General features: G+C 47.4%; 2 protein-coding genes across 4 annotated transcripts in view; one reads left to right on the plus strand and one right to left on the minus strand.

Annotated features, from left to right (window-relative positions):
- ccdc102a (coiled-coil domain containing 102A) overlaps positions 1-13839 on the minus strand; it is a 778838-nt gene that overhangs the window by 92922 nt on the left and 672077 nt on the right. The window lies entirely within an intron of this gene.
- LOC147116136 (C-C motif chemokine 4-like) lies at positions 6438-12846 on the plus strand. Its single transcript, XM_085990888.1, has 3 exons — positions 6438-6678; positions 11503-11587; positions 12354-12846. Exons 1-3 carry the CDS (start codon positions 6477-6479, stop codon positions 12451-12453), a joined length of 387 nt encoding a protein of 128 aa, XP_085847014.1. The 5' UTR covers positions 6438-6476; the 3' UTR covers positions 12454-12846.

Here is a 13839-nt window from a genome sequence, read left to right on the forward strand (position 1 = left end):
AGGACACAGTCTCCATAAGAGACCTTGCACCCTCGGGGGCCGCAGTAACCCACTACCCACTACCACCCCCCCCCCACGATCCGATATCCAGCCCCAGCAGACGGCAGGCCTGGGCCCCGCGACCCGCTCGACATCTACGAGGACGACACGCCTGTGCCACAGCCTACGCTGGACTCGACGCCGGAAACTTCACTACCCCTGCCGTCGCCACGCAGATCACAGCGGCAGACAAGACCTCCGGAGAGACTCCAATACACTAACTTTTAATACACTTCACCCCGCCGGACTCAATTTTAAACAAGGGGTGAATGTGGTAAACCACTGTTTGTATTCCTGTTTGTCCTGTTTGTATTCCACTGTGTACATGCCTGGACATGCCTCGGCTGACTCCTCCCACAGGTCCTAGTATAAAGGTGACTGCTCCCCAGCCCTTAGTATCATGGACCGGTCGACCACGCGAGGCAGACCTCCATTCTGTTGTTAATAAAAGCCTTTAGTTACTCTTCTAACTCTCAGTCTTTTATGAGTAATTGATAGCGCATCACTGGGAAAACAGATTAAAGTGTAAGACGGTACAAGAGCAGTGGTCTACATTCAAGGAGATATTTCACATCTTTCAAGATAAATATATTCCACCGAGGAAAAAGGGGAATAAAAGAAAAGGATAGTATCCGACTGAAAACAAGGGCATATAAAGCAGCCAAATCTAGTGGGAGGATAGAAGATTGGGAAGCATTTAAAAGCCAGCAAACAATAACTAAAAGATTAATTAAGAAAAGGGAAGATAGATTATGAAAGTAAACTAGCAAAAAATATAAAAACAGGTAGCAAGAGTTTCTACAGCTATATAAAAAGAAAAAGGGTGGCTAAAGTGAACGTTGGTCCCTTAGAGGATGGGACTGGGAAACTAGTGGTGGGGAACATGGAGATGGCAAAGACGCTGAACAAATATTTTGTATCAGTCTTTACAGTAGAGGACACTAAAAATATCCCAACACTGGACAAACAGGGGGCAATAGGGGGGGGGGGGCGGGGGGAGAGGAGCAAAACATGATTAAAATCACTAAGGAGATGGTACTCAGTAAAATAATGGGACTTAAGGCAGATAAATCCCCCGGACCTGATGTCCTACATCCTAGGGTCTTGAGAGAAGTGGCGGTAGGGATTGTGGATGCATTGGTGATTATTTTCCAGAACTCCCTGGATTCAGGAAAGGTCCCGACAGATTGGAAAACTGCTAATGTAACACCCTTATTTAAGAAGGGAAGTAGACAAAAAGCTGGAAACTATAGACCAGTTAGCCTAACATCTGTGGTTGGCAAAATGTTGGAGTCCATTATTAAGGAAACAGTAACAGAGCATTTCGATAAACATAATTTAATAGGGCAGAGTCAGCATGGTTTTATGAAGGGGAAGTCATGTATGACAAACTTGCTCGAATTCTTTGAGGATGCAACATACAGGGTGGTTAAAGGGGAACCAGTGGATGTAGTGTATTTGGACTTCCAAAAGGCATTTGACAAGGTTCCACATAAAAGATTGCTGATCAAGATAAGAAATCACGGGATTGGGGATAATATACTGGCATGAGTGGAAGATTGGCTATCTAACAGAAAACAAATAGTTGGGATAAATGGTTCATTCTCGGGCTGGCAATCGGTAACTAGTGGTGTTCCACAGGGGTCAGTGCTGGGACCCCAACTCTTTACAATCTATATTAACGATTTGGAGGAAGGGACCGAGTGCAACATATCCAAGTTTGCCGATGATACAAAGATGGGAGGGAAAGCAGTGAGTGAGGAGGACATAAAAAACTTGCAAAAGGACATAGACAGGCTAAGTGAGTGGACAGAGATTTGGCAGATGCAATATAATGTTGGAAAGTGTGAGGTTATGCACTTTGGCAGAAAAAATCAAAGAGCAAGTTATTATCTAAATGGAGAGAAACTGCAAAGTGCTACAGTACAAAGGGATCTGGGGGTCCTGGTGCATGAAACACAAAAAGTTAGTATGCAGGTGCAGCAGGTGATCAGGGAGGCCAATGGAATCTTGGCTTTTATTGCGAGAGGGATGGAGTATAAAAACAGGGAAGTCTTGCTGCAGTTATACAGGGTATTGGTGAGGCCACACCTGGAATACTGCGTGCAGTTTTGGTTTCCATATTTAAGAAAAGATATACTTGCTCTCGAGGCGGTTCAGAGAAGGTTCACTCGGTTGATTCTGGAGATGAGGGGGTTGACATATGAGGAAAGGTTGAGTAGGTTGGGACTCTACTCATTGGAGTTCAGAAGAATGAGAGGCAATCTTATCGAACATATAAGATTGTGAGGGGGCTTGATCGGGTGGATGCGGTGAGGATGTTTCCACTGATGGGTGAGACTAGAACTAGGGGGCATAATCTTAGAATAAGGGGCTGCCCTTTCAAAACTGAGATGAGGAGAAACTTCTTCACTCAGAGGGTAGTAAATCTATGGAAATTGCTACCCCAGAGAGCTGCGGAAGCTGCGACATTAAATAAATTTAAAATGGAGATAGACAGTTTCCTAGCAGATAAGGGAATTAGGGGTTATGGGGAGAGGGCAGGGAAGTGGACGTGAGTCTAGATTCGGATCAGCCATGATCCTATTGATTGGCGGAGCAGGCCCGAAGGGCCGTAAGGCCAACTCCTGCTCCTACTTCTAATGTTTTTATTAAGGGGAACTGATAGGGTAGATAGAGAGAAACTATTTCCGCTGGTTGGGGAATCAAGGACGAGGAGGCATAGTCTAAAAATTAGAGCCAGATCTTTCAGGAGTGAAGTTGGGGAACACTGCTACTCACAAAGGGTGGTAGAAGTTTAGAACTCTCTTTATTTTATTCATTCATGGAATGTGGGCGTTGCTGGCGAGGCCAGCATTTATTGCCCATCCCACGTTGCCCTTGAGAAGGTGGTGGTGAGCTGCCTTCTTGAACCGCTGCAGTCCGTGCGGTGAAGGTGCTCCCACAGTGCTGTTAGGGAGGGAGTTCCAGGATTTTGACCCAGCAACGATGAAGGAACGGCGAGTTAATTAAATAAAGATCACAACCAATGCATCCACTATCTCTGCAGCCACCTTTTAGTCTCCGGATCATTAGTCCAGGCCTCTGGATTACTAGTTCATAAGAACATAAGAAATAGGAGCAGGAGTAGGCCAATCGGCCCCTCGAGCCTGCTCCGCCATTCAATAAGATCATGGCTGATCTGATCCTAACCGCCAATCTACTATCACAGAACCATCTCCTGAATCTAACAGAATTAGACACACGAAATAGGAGCAGGATCAGGCTACACGGCCCCTGGGCCCGCTCCGCTACCCACAGGGCCATGACCGATCCGAACCTAGACTCATGTCCAAATTCCTGCCCGCTCCCCGTAACCCTTTACTTCTAGGAAACTGTCTATTTCTGTTTTAAATTTATGTAATGATGTAGCTTCTACAGCTTTTTGGGGCAGCATATTCCATGGACCTACCACCCTCTGAGTGAAGTAGTTCCTCCTCATCTCAGTTTTGAAAGAGCAGCCCCTTATTCTAAGACTATGCCCCCTAGTTCTAGTTTCACCCATCATCGGGAACATCCTCCCCGCATCCACCCGATCCAACCCCTTCACAATCTTATATGTTTCAATAAGATCGCCTCTCATTCTTCTGAACTCCAATGAGTAGAGTCCCAATCTACTCAACCTCTCCTCATATGTCCATCCCCGGGATTAACCGAGTGAACCTTCTTTGTACTGACTCGAGAGCAAGTATGTCCTTTCTTAAGTATGGACACCAAAACTGTACGCAGTATTCCAGGTGCGGTCTCACCAATACCTTGTACAACTGAAGCAATACCTCCCTATTTTTATATTCTATCCCCCTAGCAATGAAAGCCAACATTCCATTGGCCTTCTTAATCACTTGCTGCACCTGCATACTAACCTTTTGAGTTTCGTGCACCAGGACCCCCAGATCCCTTTGTACTTCAGTACTTTCCAGTTTCTTGCCAATAAGATAATAACTTGCTCTATGATTTTTCCTGCCAAAGTGCATAACCTCACACTTTCCAGTATTGTATTCCATCTGCCAAATCTCTGCCCACTTACTTAGCCTGTCTATGTCCCCTTGCAGGTTTTTTATGTCCTCCTCACTCACTACTTTCCCTCCCATCTTAGTATCATCTGCAAACTTTGATATGTTACACTTGGTCCCCTCCTCCAAATCGTTAATATAGATTGTAAAGAGTTGGGGACCCAGCACTGACCCCTGCGGAACACCACTAGTTACTGATTGCCAGTCCGAGAATGAACCATTTATCCCAACTCTCTGCCTTCTGTTAGATAGCCAATCCTCTATCCATGCCAGAATATTACCCCCAATCACATGATTTTTTATCTTAAGCAATAATCTTTTGTGTGGCACCTTATCAAATGCCTTTTGGAAGTCTAAATACACTACGTCCACTGGTTCCCCTTTATCCACCCTATATGTTACTTCCTCAAAGAACTCCAGCAAATTTGTCAAACATGACTTCCCCTTCATGGCAGCACGGTGGCATAGTGGTTAGCACTGTTGCCTCACAGCGCCAGGGACCCGGGTTCGAATCCGGCCTCGGGTGACTGTGTGGAGTTTGCACATTCTCCCCGTGTTTGCGTGGGTTTCCTCCGGGTGCTCCGGTTTCCTCCCACAGTCCAAAGATGTGCGGGTTAGGTTGATTGGCTATGATAAATTGACCCTTCGTGTTAGGGGATTAAATACATGGGGTTACGTGTTGGTGTAGGGGTTACGGGGATCGGGTGGGATATGTGTCGGTGCAGGCTCGATGGGCCAAAATGGCCTCTATCTGCACTGTGGGGTTTCTGTGATTCTGTGAAGCCATCAGGTCCAGGTGATTTATCCGCCTTGAGTCCCATTATTTTACCGAGTACCACTTCCTTAGTGATTTTGATCGTGTTTAGCTCCTCCCCCCCTATAGCCCCCTGTTTGTCCAGTGTTGGGATATTCTTAGTGTCTTCTACTGTAAAGACTGATATAAAATATTCAGTGTTTTTGCCATCTCCATATTTCCCACCATAAATTTCCCAGTCTCATCCTCTAAGGGACCAACATTTACTTTAGCCACCCTTTTTCTTTTTATATAACTATAAAGACTCTTACTATCTGTTTTTATATTTTTTGCTAATTTACTTTCATAATCTATCTTCCCTTTCTTAATCAATCTTTTTGTTATTTTTTGCTGTCTTTTAAAGTTTTCCCAATCCTCTATCCTCCCACTAGATTTGGCTACCTTATATGCCCTTGTTTTTAGTCGAATACTATCCTTAATTTCTTTACTTAGCCACGGATGGCGGTCTTTTCTTTTACACCCTTGTCTTCTCAGTGGAATATATATTTTTTGGAAGTTGTAAAATAACTCCTTTAAATGTACACCACTGATCATGTATCGTCTTACCCTTTAATCTATTTTCCCAATCCACTCTACTCAATTCCGCTCTCATACCTTCATAGTCTCCTTTATTCAAGCTTAGCACGCTTGTTTGAGATCCAACCTTCTCACCCTCTAATTGACACCTTCAGTAACAACCACTATGATACCATAACCTCTACCTTCTCCCCCAAGTTGTGCTCACCTTGTTTCAGCTGCTGCTTCCTCCCCCCCCCCACACACCCCCTTGAGGTGTCATTCACCCTCAATACTGAATTATCAGTTTGAGAATGCCACACTCCTGGAGGATTCTTGTACTGCCTGCCTCTTCCTACCCTTCCCGCTGGCCACCCACTTGCTATTCTGAACTCTATCTGGCCGTGGGGTGACCACCTTCTAGAACCTGCGATCCAGGACACACTCAGCCACCCGTACGCCTGGCAGTGAATCCAGCTGCCCCTCAAGCTCAGAAACCTAAGCATGAGTTCGAGCAGGTGGAGGCACTTCCTGCAAACATGAGCCCCCGGGACACAAAAAGCCTCCTAAAGTTCCCACATGGCGCAGGGATTGCAGGCTACGGGTCGCAGCTGTCCCTCTATTCTAATTAGAAAGTTAAAATAAACTCCTTAGATATAAGGTGATTATTTATATAATTGCTGTTAACTTGCATCTCTCTGATTTTCTCTCTGCCCCGCTATCCAGTGCAGCCTCATCCTTGGTGATTAATCTGATGGCATGTTTGGGTATAGACCCCAGGCTCCATCTTCACGGCAACAATCGGTAAGAGGACAGCCTACTCAACATAAACTAAACTCCAGCACAGCTTCACATTCCATCTGGAGCCCCCTCCAGCCAGCTTAGGAGGCCCGCGTGACTCCGCTTTTCATTAACAGACTTTACCCAGAATGGGAATCCAATAAAGCAGCTTTGTGGGCCATGGTGCTGGAATGCAGTAAATACCTCCTCCATTGTATCCTGACCTGAAAGTTTTCCAAAGTAATTACACAGCACCATCACAGTCCTGCTCCAGATACGGCCAGGAAGAAAATGTTATGCCAGAGTCCAGCTGTTCTCTTCACCTGCCCTCTCCCTGGCTCAGTATAAATAGGGAGCTGCTCCTGCCACTCTGCGCATTTACTGCCTCACTCATTGCTGCTCACTTGAGGTGTGAACAGCCCCAAGATATGAAGGGTTACCTTGCGCTTGGACTCCTTCTCCTGGACATGGCCTGCACCAGACCCACTGATGCTGCAGGTAAAGATCCAGGCTTAATCAGTTTGGGACGAGTTTCATTTCAGTTCAGTTCAAAGAGTTTGATTGGGTGATTTTCGAGGTGTCAAACCTACCTTTTGAGGTCCAGATCAATCAGTGAATGCCCTTCGCAGAGTGGTACTGAGCCCCACACAGAGCAAGAAGGGCCTTGCTCCAGCTCATTATCCAGTGACACCCTGAATGAGAAAGAATATTAAGCCAGGGTTCCTGCTCCTGATCATAGAGTCATACAGCGCAGAAAGAGGCCCTTCGGCTCATCGTGTCCGCGCCGAACATCAAGCCCGGTCTAGTCTAATCCCATTTTCCAGCACTTGGTCCGTAGCCTTGTATGCTGTGGCATTTCAAGTGCTCATCCAAATGCTTCTTGAATGTTGAGGGTTCCTGCCTCTACCACCCTTTCAGGCAGCGAGTTCCAGATTCCAACCACCCTCTGGGTGAATTTTTTCCCCCTCAAATCCCCTCTAAACCTCCTGCCTCTTACCTTGAAACTATGTCCCCTGGTTATTGACCCCTCTACTAAGGGGGAAAGTTCCTTTCTATCTACCCTATCTATGCCCCTCATAATTTTGTACACCTCAATCAGGTCCCCCTCCTCAGCCTTCTCTGCTCCAAGGAAAACAATCCCAGCCTGTCCAGTGTCCACGGGATTAGAGTGAGCGTGGAAATCAGTCCGGGTTCCTGTTCCTGATCACTATCTGGTGACCCCTGGGTTAGTGAGAGGAGAAATTAGCCTGGGTTCCTGCTCCTGAACAGTGTCCATTGGCCCCTGGGTTAGTTAGAGGGAGAATCAACCAGTGCTCCTGTACCTCATCACTGCCAAGTGACCGCAGGGTTAAAGAGAGGGGAAATTCACTAGGGTTCTGCCCCTGATCACTATCCAGTGACCACAAGATTAAAGTGAGCAAGGAAATCAGCCAGGGCTCCTGCTCCTGATCACTGTCCAGTGACCCCAGGATTGGAGAGTGGAAATCAGCCAGAGTTCCTGCTCCTTATCACTGCCCAGTGACCTTTGGGTTAGTAAGAGGGGAAATTAGCCAGGGTACCTGCTCCTGAACACTGTCCAGTAACTTCTGGGTTAGTCAGAGAGGAAATTAGCCAGGGTTCCTGCTCCTGATAACTGTCCAGCGATCCTTGCATTAGTGAGAGGGGAAATCAGCCAGGGTTACCACTCCTTCTCACTGTCCAGTGACTCATGCTGGAGAGTGCATGTATGGAGAACTGGGTAAAGTAATGGGACAATGTAAGTCATAGAGTCATAGAGTTTTACAGCACAGAAAGAGGCCCTTCGGCCCATCGTGTCTGCGCCGTCCATCAATCCCTGTCCAGTCTAATCCCATTTTCCAGCATTTGGTCCATAGCCTTGTATGCAATGGCATTTCAAGTGCTCATCCAAATGCTTCTTGAATGTTGTGAGGGTTCCTGCCTCTACCACCCTTTCAGGCAGAGAGTTCCAGATTCCAACCACCCTCTGGGTGAAAAAGTTCCTCCTCAAATCCCCTCTAAATCTCCTGCCCCTTACCTTGAATCTATGCCCCCTTGTTATTGACCCCCCTACTAAGGGGAAAAGTTCCTCTTTATCTACCCTATCTATGCCCCTCATCATTTTGTACACGTCAATCAGGTCCCCCCTCAGCCTTCTTTGCTCCAATGAAAACAACCCCAGCCTGTTCAGTCTTTCTTCATAGCTGAGGCGCTCCATCCCAGGTAACATCCTGGTGAATCTTCTCTGCACCTTCTCTAAAGCAATCACATCCTTCCTATAGTGAGGCGACCAGAACTGCACACAGTACTCCAGCTGTGGCCTCACCAGCGTTTTGTACAGCTCCATCATAACCTCCCTGCTCTTATATTCTATGCCTCGGCTAATGAAGGCAAGTATCCCATATGCCTTTTTAACCACCTTATCTACCTGTTCCGCTGCCTTCAGGGATCTATGTACATGCACACCAAGGTCCCTCTGACCCTCTGTACTTCCTAGGGTCCTACCACTCGTGTACTCCCTTGCCTTATTTGTCCGTCCAAAATGCATCACCTCACACTTTTCAGGGTTAAATTCCATTTGCCACTTTTCCGCCCATCTGACCAACTCGTTTATATCTTCCTGTAGCCTGAGGCTTTCCTCCTCACAATTTACCACCCCACCAATTTTCGTGTCATCTGCGAACTTACTGATCATACCTTTCACATTCTCATCCAAATCATTTATGTAGATCACAAACAGCAAGGGACCCAGCACCGATCCCTGAGGTACCCCACTGGACACAGGCTTCCAGTCACAAAAGCAACCTTCGACCATCACCCTCTGCCTCCTGCCACTCAGCCAGTTTAGGATCCAACGCGCCAAGGCCCCCTGGATCCCATGGGCTCTTACCTTCTTGACCAGTCTCCTATGCGGGACTTTGTCAAAAGCTTTACTGAAGTCCATGTAAACCACATCCACAGCATTTCCCTCATCCACACACCTAGTCACCCCCTCGAAAAATTCAATCAGATTGGTCAGACATGATTTACCCTTGACAAAGCCATGCTGACTATCCCCGATTAATCCTTGCCTCTCCAAGTGGAGACTAATTTTGACCCTCAGAATTTTTTCCAATAATTTCCCTACCACAGATGTTAGGCTCACTGGCCTGTAATTCCCTGGTTTATCCCTGCTACCCTTCTTGAATAATGGTACTACGTTAGCTGTTCTCCAGTCCTCTGGTACATCCCCTGTGGCGAGAGGTTCTGAAAATTTGTGTCAGAGCCCCTGCAATCTCCTCCCTTGCCTCACACAACAGCCTGGGATACATCTCGTCCGGGCCTGGGGATTTATCCACTTTTTGGCCTGCTAAAACCGCTAGTACCTCCTCCCTCCCGATGCTAATATGTTCAAGTATGTCACAGTCCCCTTGCCCAATTTCTATGTCTACATCATCTTTCTCCATAGTGAACACAGATGCAAAAAATTCATTTAAAACCCCGCCTACATCATCTGGCTCTACACACAGATTGCCACTTTGGTCCCTGATGGGCCCTACCCTTTCCCTGGTTATCCTCTTGCCCTTAATATACTTATAAAACATCTTAGGATTTTCCTTTATTTTGCTCGCCAGTGTTATTTCATGGCCCCTCCTAATTTCTTTTTTAAGTATGCCCCTGCACTTTTTATACTCCTCTTGGGCTTCCTCCGTCTTTAGTCTTTTGTAACTGCCAAAAGCCCCCCTTTTTTCCTAATGCATTTTTGTATATCCCTTGTCATCCAAGGTTCCCTTTGCTTGTTGGTCCCACCCTTGACCTTTACAGGAGCATGTTGGCGTTGTACTCTCTATTTCCCTTCTGAAAGTCTCCCACTGCTTTGATGTGGATTTTCCTATAAGTAGCTGCTCCCAGTCCACTTTGGCCAGATCCTGCCTTATCATATTAAAATCGGCCTTCCCCCAATTTAGAACCCTTATTTCCGGGCCGTCTTTGTCTTTTTCCATGACCACCTTAAATCTCACTGAATTATGGTCACTGTCGCCAAAATGCTCTCCTACTGACACTTCCACCACTTGCCCGGCTACATTCCCTAGAATTAGGTCCAGTACCGCCCCCTCTCTTGTAGGACTTTCTACATGTTGGCTCAAAAAGCTCTCCTGGATGCACTTTTAAGAATTCTGCACCCTCTAAGCCTTTCACACTCTGACTATCCCAATTAATATTGGGGAAGTTGAAATCCCCCACTATTATTACCCTATTATTTTCGCACTTCTCTGAGATTTGCCTACATATCTGTTCCTCTATCTCCCCCTGACTGTTTGGGGGCCTTTAGTACACTCCCAGCAAGGTGCTTGCCCCCTTTTTGTTTTTAATTTCTACCCATATGGCCTCATTAGAGGAACCCGCTAATATATCATCCCTCCTTACAGCAGTAATCGACTCCTTAATTAATATTGCAACACCCCCTCCCCTTTTACACCCCCCTCTGTCTCTCCTGAAGATTCTTTACCCCGGAATATTGAGCTGCCAGTCCTGACCCTCCCTCAACCACGTCTCCGTGATAGCAACAATATCGTACTCCCATGTGTTCAACAACTTCAGTTCATCCACCTTATTTGCAAGACTCCTTGCATTAAAATAAATGCCTTCCAGCCTTGCCATATTCCCTTTTGCCTTCACATATTTTCTCTGCCTTCCCAGCTGACTTGTTTTTTCCTCTGTATTTGGCTGTAACTGGGTAACGTAATGAGACAATGTAACTGGGTAACGTAATGAGACAATGTAACTGGGTAACGTAATGAGACAATGTAACTGGGTAACGTAATGAGACAATGTAACTGGGTAACGTAATGAGACAATGTAACTGGGTAACGTAATGAGACAATGTAACTGGGTAACGTAATGAGACAATGTAACTGGGTAACGTAATGAGACAATGTAACTGGGTAACGTAATGAGACAATGTAACTGGGTAACGTAATGAGACAATGTAACTGGGTAACGTAATGAGACAATGTAACTGGGTAACGTAATGAGACAATGTAACTGGGTAACGTAATGAGACAATGTAACTGGGTAATGTAATGAGACAATGTAACTGGGTAATGTAATGAAACAATGTAACTGGGTAATGTAATGAGACAATGTAACTGGGTAATGTAATGAGACAATGTAACTGGGTAATGTAATGACTAAACATAACACAAGGTTGCGGAACCGGTTGAGAGTTGACTGCCAGTGTCGGTGTCCTTACAGAGCAGAGACACTGCCAATGGTTCAAAGTATTGACTCTGAATGTTCTTGTGCTTCTTTTAAGTAGCTAAGATGATTCTCTTTTATTCACAGCGATTCAAAGCAATCCTTTGATGCCAGAGGAAAGACTCACTGATTCCCCCAAAACAGAGCTGGTCTGTCCACCTCCTGGTGTACTGTAAGTTGTCTGTAGCAGGGCATTGCTAACTTTGGGTCATTTCTAAGCTTGGCACATGGCAAACTTACTGGACAAACTAACACACTACATTTACTCACAGATTCTTATCATAGGTACAGGGGGAGGCCATTCAGCTTCTCAAACCTGTTCCGCCATTCAATTAGATCATGGCTGATCGGAGACCCCCAACAATCAAAAGGTCTCGAGGTGCTTCACACAGTAAACGACACACTGTATGGGAATGAGAAGTTGCGGCCTGTGATGGGTCTCTACAAAGCCTGGGCTCTGATCTCCCGTCTACTGTCCACACTGCAGACTGTAAATGGGACAAGGAGGCTCAAGAGATGCTGGATAGGGAGATAAAAAATCTACCACTTTAATATTACGGAGACGCATACACACACTCATGTCCTCAGGTCAGGTATAACACAAGTTAGTTAAAAGAATAAAGCTCCCTCTACACTCCCGTCAAACACTTTCAGGGCAGGTACAGCACGGGTTAGATACAGAGTAAAGCTCCCGCTACACTGTCCATCAAACACTCCCAGGTCAGGTACAGCACGGGTTAGAGTAAAGCTCCCTCTACACTGTCCATCAAACACTCCCAGGTCAGGTACAGTATGGGTTAGATACAGAGTAAAGCTCCCTCTACACTGTCCCATCAAACAGGGTTGTCGACCCTAATTCAGAGAGGAGATTTTACTGTGCATGTTACACTGGAACCCCTTCACCTCAACACACGCTGACCTCTGTATTCTCTGTGCAGGTTCAAGACTAAAGGGGGTTTGGAGATCTGCGTGGACCCGAAGGAGATATGGATGAAAAAAGCACTGGACATCCTGAAGAAACAGTTTCAGCAGAGCTAGAAGGAAAGATGATGCAGGAGCCATTGAGAGCCGTGTAACATGGGCCAGGAGCAAACTCTGCCACAGGAGGCCACACTAAGCATAGCTGCTAGAACACTAGAGAAGCGCAGCTGGTAAAGCCAGCACCGCACCATGACTTTGGGACTGGATCAAACCTTTGCCTCTCCCTCATTTTTGGTAACATGCACATTTAGTTTTGGGCTTTCAGGTATTTCCTTGAACTGGGTTTTTCTGGGGTAAATACTGTCCCTGAAGCTTACACCCTTTGTTCTGTGTATTTCCTGGGATTTTCTGTAATATTTGCTCCCACAGTAGTTGAGCAAGCAACAAGATATGTCTATAACCTAGAACATTTGGAACTGTCAGAATAATAAATTCAGTGGTGCCCATGTCTTGGAGTCTCACATTTCATTACTCAGGGCTCACTCCCCACCGAACCGCCTCTAGCCCAACTCCCAGAGTCCACTCCCCACCGAACCGCCTCTAGCCCAACTCCCAGAGTCCACTCCCCACCGAACCGCCTCTAGCCCAACTCCCAGAGTCCACTCCCCACCGAACCGCCTCCAACCCAACTCCCAGAGTCCACTCCCCACCGAACCGCCTCTAGCCCAACTCCCAGAGTCCACTCCCCACCGAACCGCCTCTAACCCAACTCCCAGTCCATTCCCCACCGAACCGCCTTTAGCCCAACTCCCAGAGTCCACTCCCCACCGAACCGCCTCTAACCCAACTCCCAGAGTCCACTCCCCACCGAACCGCCTCTAGCCCAACTCCGAGTCCACTCCCCACCGAACCGCCTCTAACCCAACTCCCAGAGTCCAGTCCCCACCGAACCGCCTCTAACCCAACTCCCAGAGTCCACTCCCCACCGAACCGCCTCTAACCCAACTCCCAAAGTCCACTCCCCACCGAACCGCCTCCAACCCAACTCCCAGAGTCCACTCCCCACCGAACCGCCTCCAGCCCAACTCCCAGAGTCCACTCCCCACCGAACCGCCTCCAACCCAACTCCCAGAGTCCACTCCCCACCGAACCGCCTCCAGCCCAACTCCCAGAGTCCACTCCCCACCGAACCGCCTCTAACCCAACTCCCAGAGTCCACTCCCCACCGAACCGCCTCTAGCCCAACTCCCAGAGTCCACCCCCCACCGAACCGCCTCAAGCCCAACTCCCAGAGTCCACTCCCCACCGAACCGCCTCTAGCCCAACTCCCAGAGTCCACTCCCCACCGAACCGCCTCCAACCCAACTCCCAGAGTCCACTCCCCATCGAACCGCCTCCAGCCCAACTCCCAGAGTCCACTCCCCACCGAACCGCCTCTAACCCAACTCCCAGAGTCCACTCCCCACCGAACCGCCTCTAACCCAACTCCCAGAGTCCACTCCC

Source organism: Somniosus microcephalus, chromosome 6, assembly GCF_052327205.1.
Source record: "Somniosus microcephalus isolate GS21.2 chromosome 6, FLI_Smic_1.0, whole genome shotgun sequence".
Lineage (NCBI taxonomy): Eukaryota > Metazoa > Chordata > Chondrichthyes > Squaliformes > Somniosidae > Somniosus > Somniosus microcephalus.